This window comes from Jaculus jaculus, chromosome 7, assembly GCF_020740685.1.
Source record: "Jaculus jaculus isolate mJacJac1 chromosome 7, mJacJac1.mat.Y.cur, whole genome shotgun sequence".
Taxonomy (NCBI): domain Eukaryota; kingdom Metazoa; phylum Chordata; class Mammalia; order Rodentia; family Dipodidae; genus Jaculus; species Jaculus jaculus.
The window spans coordinates 113,002,187-113,019,600 of record NC_059108.1 but is presented as its reverse complement, the minus strand read 5'-3'; the positions used below and the strand labels follow the sequence as shown (position 1 = coordinate 113,019,600).

At 42.0% G+C, this 17,414-nt stretch overlaps 1 protein-coding gene across 2 annotated transcripts in view; it reads right to left on the bottom strand.

The window, feature by feature from the left end:
• Arid4a (AT-rich interaction domain 4A) overlaps nt 1-17,414 on the bottom strand; it is a 90,783-nt gene that overhangs the window by 54,409 nt on the left and 18,960 nt on the right. For both annotated transcript variants that reach the window (XM_045154492.1, XM_045154493.1), the window contains exons 6-7: nt 1,617-1,696; nt 1,432-1,526 (exon numbers count right to left, since the gene is read on the bottom strand). In XM_045154492.1, coding sequence (XP_045010427.1) covers nt 1,432-1,526; nt 1,617-1,696 — 175 coding nt within the window. The remainder of the gene's footprint in view (nt 1-1,431; nt 1,527-1,616; nt 1,697-17,414) is intronic.

Here is a 17,414-nt window from a genome sequence, read left to right as displayed (position 1 = left end):
CCATAGTGAATTTCACGTCAGCCTGGGCTAGAGTGAGACCCTACCTCGAAAAACAACAACAAAAAAACAAAACAAAAAACAAAAAAAAGAAACCACAAATCCAAGTGATGGTAAGGAAGACTTTCTTTATAGATAAATGGCAATAAAAAATAAGCAGGAAATGAAGCAAGAATAAAGAAATCAGAAAACAAGGAGACAGCTCAGTGGTTAAAGGTACTTGCTCGTGACGCCTGATGGTTATGAAAAACCAGATGCACAAAATGGCACATGCATCTGGAGTTCATTAGAAGTGATAGGAGGGCCAGATGTGGTGGCGCATGCCGTAATACCAGCACTTGGGAGGCAGAGGTAGGAGGATCACCATGAATTCAAGGCCACCCTGAGACTACATAATGAATTTCAAGTCAGTCTGAGCTAGAGTGAGACCCTACCTCAAAAAAAAAAAAAAAAAAAACAAAAAACTGGTAGAAGGCCTGGTATACCCACACTCACTCTCTCTCAAATAAATAAATAAATTTAAGTTTGAAAATTGGGCTGGAGTGGGGTAAGGTGCTTGCTTGCGAAGTACCTAGGTTAAACGCCCCAAAACCCATGTAAGCCAGACACACAGGTGGTGCACATGTCTGGAGTTCGACTGCACTGGCTAGAGGCCCTGGTGTACTAACTCTCTATATATATAATATAATAAATTATAAGATCAGAAAATCACCATATTGCTATCTTAACAGTACCAGTTAATTTAGTGAAGAGTTATCACCAGTGATAAAACCACTAACCGAGGCATTTATAAAGAACAGGATAGTTAAAAAGTTACACAGTTTCCCCACACAGATTATTTATAAATTACAACATGATAAAAAGTAACTATTACCATTTTAAGTTGAGAAATTTGGCAGGCACTGCCTTAACCAGTTGATCAAAGTTAGTATCACCAATCGTAACAGTCTGATACCATACATTTACTGATGTGCTTACATAGAGGACACATCATTTAAATAGTATTAATGTCAAAAATGTATGGCCTGAATCTATATATGAAGAAATAACCAGACAAGCCCATATTGAAGAACAGTCTACAAAACAGAGTTCTTTGAACTCTTCAATGCTAGAACAAAAAGGACCATCAAGTTTTGCAACAGCACCTTTAAGAGCTCTCTCTCCAGCCCTGAATGGTATATATTTATTATTATTTATTTGCAAGGAGAGAGGGAGAGGGAACGAGTACACCACTCTTGCTGCTGCAAACAAACTCCAGAGACATGCATCACTTTGTGCATCTGGCTTTATGTAGGTACTGGGGAATTGAACTAAGGCTGTCAGGCTTTGCAAGCAAGTGCTATAACCCCTAACCCATCTCTCCAACCCTAATCTTATCTTTTTAGGACATTTTACATCTATAATGACAACTATATAATTATATGAAAAACTCACACAGGTAGTGAGGACCTCCTTCCTCGGTTTGTCTTCTTTGCAATTACTGGAGTTCCAAAATGTTCTGGATTTGTTAAAGGAAGCTGGTCAAGTGTCTGTGTAAGAAAGAGACAAGTTAAATTCATATTTTACCTCTATACCAGTAGTTACAGTTCAACCCCAAAAGTCCATCCTTGCTACCCTACCTCACTCTCAGCAAAATGTCTCTCTCCTTTCAGGCAAAGTGAGGTACGCCTCAATGTTCTCTCATCTCCATCATCAAACACTGTAAGCAAAGGATACCAAAGAATGTGTACACCAAGAACTAAATGTAAACAATATTATTATTAGTTATTTAGAGCTAAAAATACATATAGAGCATTATTTGCTGGCCATTTTAATATTCCTTCTAATTAGGTACATATCACTTTTTTTAATAGATGTCAAACACACACAGGTTAAATGGTTGACCCCAACTACTTAAGAATCTTGATTTGCTTTTCAGATTCTACCTCTGCAGAATCATCTTTTTTTTTTTTTCCCTTGGTTTTCCAAGGTAGGGTCTCACTGTAGCCCAGGCTGACCTGGAATTCACTATGTAGTCTCAGGGTGGCCTTGAACTTGCAGTGATTCTCCTACCTCTGCCTCCTGAGTGCTGGGATTAAAGGCGTGCGCCACCACACCCGGCTCCCAGAAATCATCTTCTTAACCCATTTAGCAACCTAGTCAAGGCACAAATATGAAATTGCTTTGAATCCTGGAATTAATACCAGGGTTTTCATTTTATTTTTAAAAGTATGGGGGCTGGAAAGATGGTTCAGCAGTTAAAGCACTTCTTTGCAAAGTCTAAGAGCCTGGGTTTGATTACTCAGTATACACCTAAATCAGGCTGTGCACACAGTGGCACAGGCATCTGGAGTTTGTTTACAGTGGCTAGAAGCCCTGGCATACAGATTCATTCTCATTTTTTGTTTTGCTTTTCTTTCTCTGCTTATAGATAAATAGGAAGGAAGGAAGGAAGGAAGGAAGGAAGGAAGGGAGGGAGGGAGGGAGGGAGGGAGGGAGGGAGGGAGGGAGGGAGGGAGGGAGGAAGGAAAAGGAAGGAAAAGGAAGGAAAAGGAAGGAAAAGGAAGGAAAAGGAAGGAAAAGGAAGGAAGGAAGGAAGGAAAAAGGAGAGAAGGAGAGAAAGGGAGAAAGGGAGAAAGAGAGAAAGAGAGAAAGAGAGAAAGAGAGAAAGAGGGGGGGGGGGGGGAGGGAGGGAGGGAAGGAAGGAAGAAAAGAAACAAAGGAACAAACAAACAAACAAGTATGGCTCAACAGTCAAACCTGCTTGCTTGCAAAATCGTCCACTTGGGGTTCCATCTCAAGCACCCACACAAAAGCTAGATGCCAAGTGATGTGTGTATCTGGGATACCAACATGCTTTTGACTATTCCAAGCCTGCAGGCCAAAGTCTGACATTTGTTTACAGTCTGGCAGTCAGTTTTGTTTTGAGGTAGAGTCTAGCTCTAGGCTAGGCTGACCTGGAACACTGTAGTCTCAGGCTGATCTCCAACTCACAGCGATCCTCCCACCTCTGCCTCCTGAGTGCAGGGATTAAAGGCGTGCGCCACCACGTCCAGCCAGTCTGGCCATGTTTGCAGCAAGATATCTTGCCTCAAAAGGTAGAGCACAAACACCTCCACATGCAGATGTGGCACATGGGCGTGCACACAAACACACACACACACACAAATTTAAAAACAAAGTATGAATTTCTCTACAAGTTATCAACATCTTTAATTTCTCAAAAATGACTGATTGTTGATAATGCTATTGGAGTATGCTATTTGACCTTATTTGACTGATAATATATTATAACAAAAGCATTGGCTGACAAATTTTGAAGTTCTGATTGAATTTTTTCTTTTACTAGAAAAGGATACAAAGTTGTAGTAAAGGCTAGAAAAAAACATCAGAAAGATTATAAAAAGAAGCTAGCAGGTATGGTGGTAGGTGTCTGTAATCCTATGGTTACCTCATGAGGAGACTGAGGCAGAACAATCACATACTTCAGGCTAGCATAGGCTACATAGCAAAACTCTGTCGCCTTTAGTCCCAGCACTCAGAGGCTGAGGTAGAAGGCTTGCTGTGAGAGTTGGAGGTCAGCCTGAGTAGAGTGAGACCTTACCTCGATAAAACAAGACAAACCAAAAATCTTTTAAAAAGACCCTATCTTAGCTGGGTGTGGTGGTCAATGCCATTAAACCTAGTACTCAGGAGGCAGAGGTAGGAAGATCTGCCTGAGTTCAAGGCCAGCCTGAGATGACACAGAGAATTTCAGGTCAGATTGGGCTAGAGATGAAACCCTACATCAAAAAAAAAAAATAAAAACAAAATTTAAATTTAAAAAACCCTATTTTAGCCAGGCAAGGTGGCACATGCCTTTAATCCTAGGCCAGCCTGGGCTAGGGTGAAACCTTACCTAGAAAACAAACAAAAGACCTTATCTTTCCTCCTACCTCTGCCTCCAGAGTGCTGGGATTAAAGGCATGTACCAGGACAGCTAGCTAAAATAGGTGAGTTGTTTTTTTTTTTTTTTGTCTTAATTTTTTTCAAGGTAGGGTTGGTTTTACTCTAGCTCAGACTGACCTGGAATTCTCTATGTAGTCTCAGGCTGTCCTCAAATTCACAGCGATCCTTCTACCTCTGCCTCCTAAATGCTGGGATTAAAGGTATATACCACCATGTCTGGCTTTTAACTTTTTGTTTAATCAACAACTTCTATAATTATAGACAATAAACCATGATAATTCCCATCCTTCCCCACTTTCCCCTTCAGAAATCTACTCTCTGTCATAACCCCTCCCCCTCTCATTTAATGTCTTTTATTTTTCCTATGTAGACATTGGGAAAAAGACCCTATCTTAGACAGCGAATGAACACAAAATAACTCCCCCAAAAAAACATAATTGTCCAGAGGCAAGGGGCTCTGGTGAGCCCTTTCTCTTTCTCTCTCTCTGCTTTCAAATAAATAAATATTTAAAAAACTGAGCTGGGCGTGGTAGTGCACACCTTTAATCCCAGCACTTGGGAGGCAGAGGTAGGAGGATCACCGTGAGTTTGAAGCAACCCTGAGACTACATAGTGAATTCCAGGTCAGCCTGGGCTAGAGTGAGACCCTACCTTGAGAAACCAAAAAGAAAAAAAACCTAAATAATTTATTGTCTGTAATTATGGAAGTTGTCAATAAAAAAAAGTTAAAAAAAAGAAAAAGAAACTTAAGGGCGGGAGAGATGGTTCAGTGGTTAAGGCACTTGCCTATAGACCCCAATGACCAGTTTGAGTCCCCAGTACTCAAGTAAAGACAGATACACAAGGCAATGCTTGTGTCTGGAGTTGTTTACAGCAGCTGGGGGTCCTGGAGTGCCCATTCTCTCTCTCTCTTTGCAAAATAAATAAAATTAAAAAAAAATTTTTTTTGTTTGTTTATTTTTATTTATTTGAGAGTGACAGACAGAGAGAAGGAGGTAGAGAGAGACAGACAGAGAATGGGCACGCCAGGGCCTCCAGCCACTGCAAACGAACTGCAGATGCGTGTGCCCCCTTGTGCATCTGACTAACGTGGGTCCTGGGGAATCGAGCCTTGAACCGGGGTCCTTAGGCTTCACAGGCAAGCGCTTAACCGCTAAGCCATCTCTCCAGCCCAAAATTTTAAAAAAGCTAAATAAATAAATAATCTAGCTGGGCGTGGCAGCACAATACCTTTAATCCGAGCACTTGGGAGGCAGAGGTAGGATGATTCCTGTGAGTTTGAGGGCAGCCTGGGACTACAGACTAAGCACCAGGTTAGCCTGGGCTAGAATGAGACCCTGCTTTGAAAAAACACAAACAAAAAATATAGACAGAGGAGAATTCTCAGTGGCTAAATGCCCTTGCTACACAAGCCTGACTACTGGAGTTTGATCACCAGAACCACACAGAAGTAGCGCAAGCCTCTTCAATCCCGAAATGCCAACAGCGATGGGAGGCACAGTCAGAAACAGCCCAAAGCCCACAGGCCCAGAGACTTGTCTCAAGCAAGGTGGAGGGCATTGTCCAAGGTGTGTGTACAGTCAGTTTGCGCTCCAGCTGCTTGTCCTTGCTGGCTGCTGGCTTTTGTCTCTCTACTATGGTGTGTGGAAGTGAACCAGCTTCTTCCATCCTGAGGAACATTCCCTTGCAATCGGTAGGTCCAAAATAAACCATTTCCTCCCATGAGCCACTTCTGGACAGATGCTTGTCCCACAACTAGAAGGTAAGTGCAACAATTCTGAGACCTGCCTGGGCTAAATACACTATCTCAAAAAGCAAATGAATATATGCATGTATATCCTAGGTATAGTATGTGTCTTGTATTAAAAATGATTTGCTTGCCGGGCGTGGTGGTGCACGCCGCCTTTAATCCCAGCACTCGGGAGGCAGAGGTAGGAGGATCGCCGTGAGTTCAAGGCCACCCTGAGACTACATAGTTAATTCCAGGTCAGCCTGGACCAGAGTGAGATCCTACCTCAAAAAAAAAAAAAAAAAAAAGATTTGCTTTTAGATAGCTAACAATAATGGTGTATGTTTATGGTCTATAACAATAATTTTAAAAATAATTTATTTTACTTATGAGAGAGAGACTATATGGGTGTGCCAGGGTTTCCAGCCACTGCAAACAAACTCCAGATGAATATGCCACCTTGTACATTGGCTTACATGGGTCCTGGAAACATGAACATGGGCCCTTAGGCATTTCAGACAAGCACCTTAACCACCAAGCCATCTCTCCAGCCCCTGTAACAATATTTTGAAATAATATATACATCTAGTTACTCTAGTTAACATGATATTAACACATATATAACCTCATACATCTTAAAGTAAGAAAATCTAAAATCTGGTTAACTCCCCTACCTTTTTGTTTGTTGGATTTTTGAGGTAGGGTCTCAAACTCTAGCCCAGGCTGACCTGGAATTCACTATGTCGTCTCAGGATGGACTCGAACTCACAGCGATCCTCCTACCTATGCCCTCCAAGTGCTGCGATTAAAGGCATGTGCAACCATGCCTCGCTTAAAATCTGTTCAACTCTTGCCTCAGCCATTTTCAAGAACACAGTGCCTTGTTGTATTAATTACTCACAGATCTCTAAGCTTCTCTCTCCTACAAATCCCTCCCTCCATTTTTATTTCTTCAAGAATCATGTTAAGTAGCTCAAGCTGGCTTTACCTCACACTCTTCCTGTCTCTAGTCCTGGCATTACAAGAGTGCCCTACCCTGCTACACTCAGTTTACACCTCTTAATTAATTGTCCTCCATCTTCATCTATGCTGTTACAAGTGGCAGAAATACATTCAACTGCCATACACCTTATTTATCTATTCATCTTCTGATGAACTCTGAAATGTTTTGATTTGTGCATGTATGTGTGTGAGAGAGAGTAAGAATGAAGGAATGGACTGGAGAGATGGCTTAGTGGTTAAGAATGAAGGAATGGGTGCACTGGTGGCCTTCTGCCATTTCAAACAAACTCCAGATGCATGCACCACTTTGTGCATCTACCTTTTATGTAGGTACTAGGGAGTTAAACTTGGGTCAGCAGGCTTTGCAAGCAACTGCCTTTAACTGATGAGCCATCTCTCAAGTCCTTTTGATGGATTCCTTTTTTTAAAAAACGTTGAACTTATATTTACTTATTTGAGAAAGCAGTGGGGGGAGGGAAGCAATGGGCACGCCAGGGCCTCCAGCTGCTGCTAACAACTCCAGAAGCATGTGCAACATTGTGCAATCTGGCTCATGTAGGTCCTGGTGGATCAAACCTGGGTCCTTTGCAGACAAGCGCCTTAACTGCTAAGCCATCTCTCCAGCCCTTAGTGTCACACAGGCGCACAAGGGGGCGCATGTGTCTGCAGTTCGCCTGCAGTGGCTAGAGGCCCTGGTGCACCAATTCTCTCATAAAAAATTTTAAATCATTAAAAAAAATTGATAGTATCTCACTCTAGCACAGGCTGACCTGGAATTCACTATGTATTTTCAGAGTAACCTTGAACTCACAAAAGATCCTCCCACTTTTGCCTCCTAAGTATAGGATTAAAGGTATGCGCCACCATGCTGGGCCCTGATGGCCTCTTAAATTGATTCCATACCTTTATTATTCCAACTAATGTTTCAATGAACATAGTAGTACAAATAGCTCTTGGAGATACTGGTTTAACTTTACTTTGGAGATATATATATACACATATATACATATACATATATACATATATGGATATATATACATGTATGTATGTATGTATGTATGTATGGAAGTACTGAGTCATATAGTTGTTCTCTTTTAAAATTTGTATTTATTTATTAGAGACAGAGAGGGAAAGGGGGGAGAGAGAGATTAAGAATAGGTGCACCAGGGCCTCTAGCCACTGCAAATGAACTCCAGACACATGTGCCACCATGTGCATCTGGCTTACGTGGGACCTGGAGAATCAATCTGGGGTTCTTAGGCTTCACAGGTAAGTATCTTAACCACTAAGCCATCTCTCCAGTCCGTTGTTCTCTTTTTAAGTCAAGTGTAGTAGAACATTCCTGTAATCTCAGCACTTACAAGGCTGAGACAAGAGGATTGACAGTTTCTGATCTTATCTCAAAAAACAAAAAGGGGGCTGGAGAGATGGCTTAGTGGTTAAGCGCTTGTCTGTGAAGCCTAAGGACCCCGGTTCGAGGCTCGGTTCCCCAGGTCCCACGTTAGCCAGATGCACAAGGGGGCGCACGCGTCTGGAGTTCGTTTGCAGAGGCTGGAAGCCCTGGCGCGCCCATTCTCTCTCTCTCCCTCTATCTGTCTTTCTCTCTGTGTCTGTCGCTCTCAAATAAATAAGCAAAGAAAAAAAAAATGTAAAAAAAAAAAAAAAAAGGGCTGGGAAGATGGATCAGCAGCTAAAGGCACTTGCTTGCAAAGCCTGCTGGCCTGGGTTCAATTCCCAAGCCATCCATGTAAGCTCTTTGCAGTAGCAAGATGTCCTGGCACCCACACATGCACATACACAAATACACACATTCAAATAAACAGCAAAGAAAGTTGTGTTTAATTATCTGATGAGCTGCCATACTGTTTTCCCCAATATCATTTTACTCATTTATATTTTTAACAACAATAACAAGGGTTGCCTTTTCCCCATCTTTATCAATAATCATATACTCGGGTTTTTTGAGAGTAGCCATTCTAATAGTTATGACATTATACCTCCTTGAAGATTATTAGTATGTTGGATGGTTTTAAGTATAAAGCCATGCATCAATTAACAAAAGGAATATGTTCTAAGAAATATATGGTTGCTAGCATGGTGGCGCATGTCTTTAATCCCAGAATTTAGGAAGCAGAAGTAGGAGGATCGTCATGAGTTCAAGGCCACCCTGAGACTATATAATGAATTCCAGGTCAGCCTGAGCTAAAGTGAAACCCTACCTGGGGGGGGGGGGGGGAATGTATGGTTAGGCAATTTCATCACTATGAGAACATCACATTTTATTTACACACATCTTGATAGTCTATCCTACTAGACACCTAGGCCATAGTACATAGTTCATTGCTCCTAAACAATAATACAGCATATTACTGTAATAAATGTTGTAGGCCATGGAAATGTAATCATAAACATTTGTATATTTAACATATCTAAACACAGAAAAGGAAGAAAAAACATACTACAAAAGATTAAAACAAAGCCGGGTGTGGTGGTGCATGCTTTTAATCCCAACACTTATGAAACACAGGTAGGAGGATCACCAAAAAAAAAAAATAATAATAATAATACATTTTTTAAAAAAAGATTAAAACATAGTGGACCAACTGGGCATGGTGGCACACGCCTTTAATTCCAGCACTTGGGAGGCAGAGGGAGCTAGGACTGCTGTGAGTTCCAGGCCAATCTGCAAGTACAGAGTGAGTTCTAGGTCAACCTAGAGTGAGACCCTACCTAAACAAGAAAGAAAGATGATAGACTGGTATGGGGTGCTTATCTATAAATGTAACTCAAAGGACTAGAAGTTGCTTTGGCTAAACCAGCCAGTAAACAATGAATGAACATGAAGACCCAGGACACTACTATACACAATAATGGCACTTCTGCTATGGGGGAAACCAATTGCCCTGTAACTGGACTGGAGGCCCGCTCCATGGGAGGGAGTACACCCCTGATACTGAAAATCTTCAACAGGGGTAAGTCATGAGTCCCAGGGGTGTAACGTCTGCTGCTGTCTAGCTAAATGTATATACTATGCTCACCAAAGTGTCCAGTAAGCACCTCTCTTAATGTTCACACTCATATATTAATACAACTCTCACTTTTGATTAGTGAATCTTCTCTTTTCAGATGGCAGTGACCTTGGGATGACTCAGAAGGCAACATGGTGCTGAGAAGAAGTGACAGAGGTGTGCTCAGTATTAAAATATCTCAATCACACTTCCATGGTTCAGGAAGTGTTAAGTGTATTAAGGAAGAGGTGGCTGAAAGAATGTAAGAGCCAAAGGAAGGGTAGGACTCCTAACAACATGCTCTTCCAGACACAAAATGGCCTGGATATCCATGACCTCACAGTGCCTGGCACTACCTATGCAAGACCATCATAATAGGAGGAAAAGATCATGACATCAAAATAAAAAGAGAGACTGATTGACAGGAGGAGGGGATATGATGGAGTTTCAAAGGGGAAAGTGGGGGGAGGGAGGGAATTACCATGGGATATTGTTTACAATCATATAAGTTATAAATAATTTAAAAAATTAAATTAAAAAAATTTATGAACTGTGTATGCTGGGGATACACACAATTTATAAAAATTATTTTCTGTCACAATAAATTAAACTTGGCTACCTATAATTTATAAAGCTGCCTTTAATTTCTTAAGCTATTTTTAAAACATTTATCTATATGCAAGCAGAGAGAGGGCCTCTTGCCACTACAGATAAAACTCCAGATGCATATGTCACTCTGTGCATCTGGCATTACAAGGATACTGGGAATCGAATTTGGGCCTGCAAACTTTGCAAGCAAGCACCTTTAACCAATGAGATATCTCTATAGCCCCTGATTTCTTGAATTATTTGATAACCCAGTGCACAATAAGTGTACAAGATTATTTCCTTGCTTTCTATCTTTAGTCTACAAACTTTCCCCTTTATAATTTTTTTTTTTTAAGTTTAGCTTGAATACAAATCTTGAATACAAATACATACTAGCTTAGGCGGATGTAGGGTTAGTATCACCAATATCATTAGTTTCCTCCTCCACATCCTGTCCCACTGGAAGGTCTTTAGGGGCAGTAAAATACGTGGTGTGGTCATTTCCTTTGATAAGCTGGAATATTTCCTAAGAGGCTTGTCTCACAGTGTTTTACAGTTAACTTTTTTTTTTTCTGAGATAGGGTCTCACTCTGGTCCAGGCCAATCTGGAATTCACTATGTAGTCTCAGGCTGGCCTCAAACTCACAGCGATCCTCCTACCTCTGCCTCCTGAGTGCTGGGATTAAAGACATGTGCCACCATGCCAGGCTAACTTTTTCTTTTTAAGTAAACACTAAAATATGGATAAAGATGGGCTGGAGAGATGGCTTAGCAGTTAAGCGCTTGACTGTGAAGCCTAAGGACCCTGGTTCGAGGCTCGGTTCCCCAGGTCCCACGTTAGCCAGATGCACAAGGGGGCGCACGCGTCTGGAGTTCGTTTGCAGAGGCTGGAAGCCCCGGCGCGCCCATTCTCTCTCTCTCCCTCTATCTGTCTTTCTCTCTGTGTCTGTCGCTCTCAAATAAATAAAAATAATAATAATAAATAAATAAAAAATGGATAAAGAGTAAACAACCAGTCACAAAGTCATTTACTGTCATCAGACACTTTGTAATTGTGCTAGTTTTACCTGACCAGCAGCACATGTCTGTTTACCTCAGACTCACCACAAGCACATGAGTAATGTGTCACATTATAATGGCTTTGAAGTCACCAGATGATAGCAATTATTCAGCTCTACTATAATCCTGTGGAACTGCTGTCACTTACACATTCAGTCAGTGACCAAAACATTATTTGAATACCATTTCATCTGTTGGCCATGTGTCATCTTTAAGAAATAAACTGTGTTAATCACCTTCCCATTACCAGTAGCAAATACTGGCAGTAATCAGCTTACAAAGGAAAATGGTTCCTTTTGGCTCAGTTTTAGGGGTTGGTAGTCCATATGACCACCTGGGATCATGGCTCTTGTGCCTGTGGTGAGGCAGAACACCGTGGCACTGGGAAGTAGCAAAGTCACCCGCCTGTCAGGCGCAATGTGACAGCAAGGAAGATGAGGGGCTAGGACACTTCCAGGACACGAACCCAATGCCCAGACGCCTCAGAATAAGCCCCACTCACCCATCCTTCCTGCCTTTTCTTTTTCTCTTTCTTTTCTTTTTCCTTCCCTCCTTCCTTTTTATTGTTGTTGTTATTCTTTTTTTGAGACAAGGTCTCACATTGTAGTTAAATTTGTTTAAAAATAACTTAATTTATTTATTTGAGAGAGACAGGAGTGAAGGCCTCTCGCCACCACAGCAAATAAGTGGCATGTGCCACTTATTGCATCTGACTGTACATGGGTATGGGGGATTAAACCTGGGCCACCAGGCTTTGCAAGTAAGCCCTTTTAACAGCTAACTCATCTCCTCAGCCCTGCAGTCCTCTAAATTCTGATCCTGAGTGCTGCGATTACAGGTAGGAACCATCACTTCTAGTTTCCACTAGGCCCAATTTTTCAAGGTTCCACCATCTCCCAGTATCCCACATGCTATGGACCAAGCCTTTACAAGTGGGCTTTTAAAGGGCACATTTAAACCATAGCAGTTTTTTGCCACCTAGCTGTTTGTGTTCCTTATATATTCTAGCCATTAACTCCTTATCAGATGTGTGGATGACAAGTATTTTCTCATAGTCCATAAAGTGTTTCTTTCTTTTTTCTTTTTTGATTTTTTGAAGTAAGGGTTTCACACTAGCCCAGGCTGACCTGGAATTCACTATACAGTCTCGGTAGCCTCAAACTCAAGGTGATCCTCCAAACTCTGTCTCCCCAGTGGTGGGATTAAAGGTGTGCCCCATCATGCCCAGCACATAAGATGTTTCTTTATTCCTGATTATTTCCTTGGCTGTACAGGAGATCTTTATTTTTATTTACTCTCATGTGGACATTTTTGTGGGTTCACTCAGATACTTTCCTCCCTGAAAGGAATACAGGATGCTGATGTTTATTTACCTCACATTGTTGGTGGGAAAGAGACCAGTTAATCCACTGGTTCAGCCTCTGATGGACTGAAGAGGAGACAGTTCCACGTAGACCTTCAGTCTGTTCTCATGTGGATTTCAAGTCTTCTCAAAACCATTTATTGAAGATTATCCTTTCCTTAGTGTAAATTCATGACGCTTTTCTCAAAACCAATGGACCACAAATGTGTGGATCTATTTCTGAGCTCTCTATTCTGTTCTACTGGTCTATATATCCACATTGATATCCACATCATACATTTTGGTTACTATAGCTTTTGCTTTTGTTTTTGTTTTAGTCCAGGCTTACCTGGGATTCACTATGGAGTCTCAGGGTGGCCTCGAGATCATGGTGATCCATCCTACCTCTGCCTCCCAAGTGCTAGGATTAAAGGCATGTGCCACCACACCCAGCATGATATATATATATAATTTTTTTATTTATTTAAGAGACAAAGAGAGAGAAAGCGAGAGAGAAAGCGAGAGAGAGTGAATGGGTGTGCCAGAGCCTCTAGCCACTGCAAATAAACTCCAGATGCAGCCACCAACCGTGTGCATCCAGCTTTATGTGGACACTGGGGAATCGAACCTGGGTCCTTAGGCTTCACAGGCAAGTGCCATAACTACTGAGCCATCATCCCAGTCCCAGTAAAACGTATTTTTAAAAAAGCTGTTGTAGCCGGGCGTGGTGGCACTTGCCTTTAATCCCAGCACTTGGGAGGCAGAGGTAGGAGGATCACAGTGAGTTCAAGGCCACTCTGAGACTACAAAAGAGAGACTAATAGAGAGAGAGGGGATATGACGGACAGTGGAGTTGTGAAAGGGAAAGTGGGGGAGGGGAGAGAATTATCATGGTTTATTGCCTATAAGTATAGAAGTTGTCAATAAAAAATTATACTAATAAACATATATAAAATATGTAAAACTTATGTATTTGAGGTAGGGTCTCACATTAGCCTAGGCTGATCTAGAATTCACTATGTAGTCTCATGCTGGCCTCAAATTCACAGCGATCTTCTTACCTCAGTTTCCCAAGTGCTGGGATTACAGGCATGCACCACCACACCTAGCTTACTGTAGCTTTTTGGAATCAGGTAGTGAGATGTCTCAATATTTGTCTTTCTTGTTAATAACTGCTTTAATCTTATAACCGAAGTCTCCACCAGAAAACTTTTAGACCTGATAAATATTTGCAGTAAAATGACAAACAAACAAAAAAAAAAATCAGTAGACTTTCTATATACTAAAACCAAATTTGCTCAGGAAAAAAAAAAAAAAAAAAAGACAAGGGAGGGCTGTAGAGTAGGCTCAGTAATTCCAGGTGCTTGTTTGCTTGCAAGCCTGCCAACCAAGTTCAATTCCTCAGCACGCATGTAAAACCGGAAGCAAAAGTAGCTCACGTGTCTATAATACCAATGAACCCAACAAGGCAATGGGAGGCAGAGCCAGGAGACTACGCAATCTTGTGGACTAGACTGGCACATATGGAGTGGCATAAATACAAGAGAACATGTTTGACAATTAAGTGGAGCCAGCATGAGTTCAAGTCCAGCCTGAGACTACAGAGTGAGTTCTAGTCTGGGATAGAGTGAGACCATATGAAAAACAAAGCAAAACACACACACAGGAAAAAAACAAAAAGGTGGACAGGCAGTATAAACAGGCTAAGGCTATCCTCTGACCTCCACACAGGCTGCAGCATACATGCCTACACACACACACATACAATACAAATCTTAAAAATCAGGCAAAACATCCCATTCACAATAGCTTCTACACACATGCCTCTGTAGGAATAATCTAACCAAGGAGGCCAAATGCTTCTAAAATGAACTGTCAAACACTATTGCTGCAGTCAGGTTCCCATTGCAGGCAGAAATCATCCAACCAAGAGAAGCTTTTGGGGAAAAAAAGGATTTGTTTTGGCTTATAGACTCAAGAGGAAGCTACATTATGACAGGGGAAAACAATAACATGAGCAGAGGGTGGACATCACCTCCTGGCCAACATCAGGTGTTCAACAGGAACAGGAAAGTGTGCCAAACACTGGCACAGGGAAACTGGCTTTAAGACCCATAAGCCTGCCCCTAAAATATACTGCCTTCAGGAGGTGTTCATTCCCAAATCTCCATCAGCCTGGAACCTAACATTCAGAACACCTAATTTTATGGGGGACACCTGAATCAAACCACCACCACCACAGAAAGAAAGTGAAGATGGATATGCCTCCCATACTCACTGATTAATATTATGAAAGTAGCTCTATTACCAAAAAAAAAAAAAAACTAGAAATTTATGCTATCTTCATCACACAATGACATTCTTCACAAAACTAGAAAAAAAAAACATCTTAAGATTGACATGGAAGCATGTAAGACTATGAATTACCAAAGCAATCCTAAACAGAATCATAGTAACAAAAACAGCATAGTCCTGACACCAAATAGGACAAAAAGACTGATGGAATTGAACAGAAGACCCAAAATACACACTAATAGCTACAGCCACTAAATGTTTGAGAAAGGTGTCTGTTGCAATTAACTTCTCATTGCTGGGACCTGATCAAAAGCAGATGATACAAGCAAAGGGTTTTAATTAAATAAAATTTTTAAAAACTTTATTTTTATTTATTTGAGAGAGAGAGAAAGAAAGAGGCAGAAAGAAGGAGAGAAAAAACGAGCACTCCAGGGCCTCCAGCCACTGCAAACAAACTCCAGAAACACGCGCCCCCCCCTTGTGCATCTGGCTTACGTGGGTGCTGGGGAATTGAACCTGGGTCCTTTGGCTTTACAGGCAAACGCCTTAACCACTAAGCCATCTCTCCATCCCGAAAGGGTTTTATTTTGACTTACAGTAACAAGGGAAGCCTCATGATAGCAGGGGAAAGATGGGATAGCAGGGGGCAAACACCAGCAGGACAGTGAGCAGAGCTCAGGCAAGGGGGTACTGGCTATAAACCCCTAAGACTGCCCCCAGAACATACCTCCTCCACCAAGGTTCCACCTCCCAAATAGCCACTAGCTGGGGACCAACCATTCGGAACACTTGAGTTAATGGGGGACACCTAACTCAAGCCACCTTATTCTGCCCTTGGACTCCATTCCCCAGGACCCACGTAAGCCTGATGCACAAGGGGCACACGTGTCTGGAGTTCATTTGCAGTGGCTGATGGCCCTGGCACATCCTTTCTCTCTCTCTCTCTCTGTCTCTCTCAAATAAATCAATGAAAATAAACAAAAAAAATTTAAAAAAAATCCCTAAGGGCTGGAGAGATGGCTTAGCGGTTAAGCGCTTGCCTGTGAAACCTAAGGACCCCAGTTCGAGGCTTGATTTCCCCTGGACCCACATTAGCCAGATGCACAAGGGGGCGCACGCATCTGGAATTCGTCTGCAGTGGCTGGAAGCTCTGGTGCGCCCATTCTCTCTCTGTCTGTCACTCTCAAATAAATAAATAAAAATAAACCAAAAAAAATTTTCTTAAAAATCCCTAAGCTGGGCATGGTGGCGCATGCCTTTAATCCCAGCACTCAGGAGGCAGAGGTAGGAGGATTGCCATGGGCTGAAGGCCACCATGAGACTACAGAGTGAATTCCAGGTCAGCTTGTGCTAAAGTGAAACCCTACCTCAAAAAACTAAAAAAAAAAACAAAAAACAAAAAAATTCCCTAAAGTTTTTAATCCATTCCGACACTGTTCAAATATCCTCATAGTCCAAGGTCTCTTATCTCTTAGCCTGCAAAACCAAAGCCACATAATGGCAGAGTAAACATTCACACTACAAAGATGGCATTGCAAGGAGGAAATGAGCCAATGCAAGAGCTACGACAAGCAGGCAAGTATAAACCCTTGAAGCTCTATGCCCAGCTGATACACAGCAAAGACTGAGGTTCCAATGACGCCCCTCCAGCTGAGTTGCTTTCAGAACCTGGGAAAAATTCCATCTAAAGCCAACAGCCCTTCTTAGCAGCTACCTCATAGTCCTGTTAGCTTTACAAATCCTAAAGTCAAGCCAGGCATGGTGGCGCACGCCTTTAATCCCAGCACTGGACAGGCAGTTACGAGGATCGCAGCGAGTCTGAGGCCACCCTTAGACTACATAGTGAATTATCAGCCTGGACTAGAGTGAGACCCTACCTTGGGGAAAAAAAAATTCCTAAAGTAATACATACTTCAAGCCACAGTTCATCCTCATGGCTCCTTTGGACTTCCATGCAGGGACTCTTTAACAACTTTGCCTCATGGCCCAGTGGCCACTTTCAAAAGAACCACGCTACAAAGCCAATTAGCCCTTCTTTTCTGCATTTGTTCTAATTCATAATTTCAAGTGGGCTGTAAAATTTATTAATCCAGGGTGGGAAATAAAACCAACTTTGAAAAAAACAGGAAAACTATTTCAGCGCTCTAAATCCCTGCTTTCAAAAATTCAGCGCTGGGCTGGAGAGATAGCTTAGTGGTTAAGCGCTTGCCTGTGAAGCCTACGGACCCCGGTTCGAGGCTCGGTTCCCCAGGTCCCACGTTAGCCAGATGCACAAGGGGGCGCACGCGTCTGGAGTTCGTTTGCAGAGGCTGGAAGCCCTGGCGCGCCCATTCTCTCTCTCTCCCTCTATCTGTCTTTCTCTCTGTGTCTGACTCTCTCAAATAAATAAATAAATAAATATTTTTTTAAAAAATTCAGCGCTGTTCCTACTGTCCCAGTGAAGAACTGCTGGCTCAGTTTCAATTGT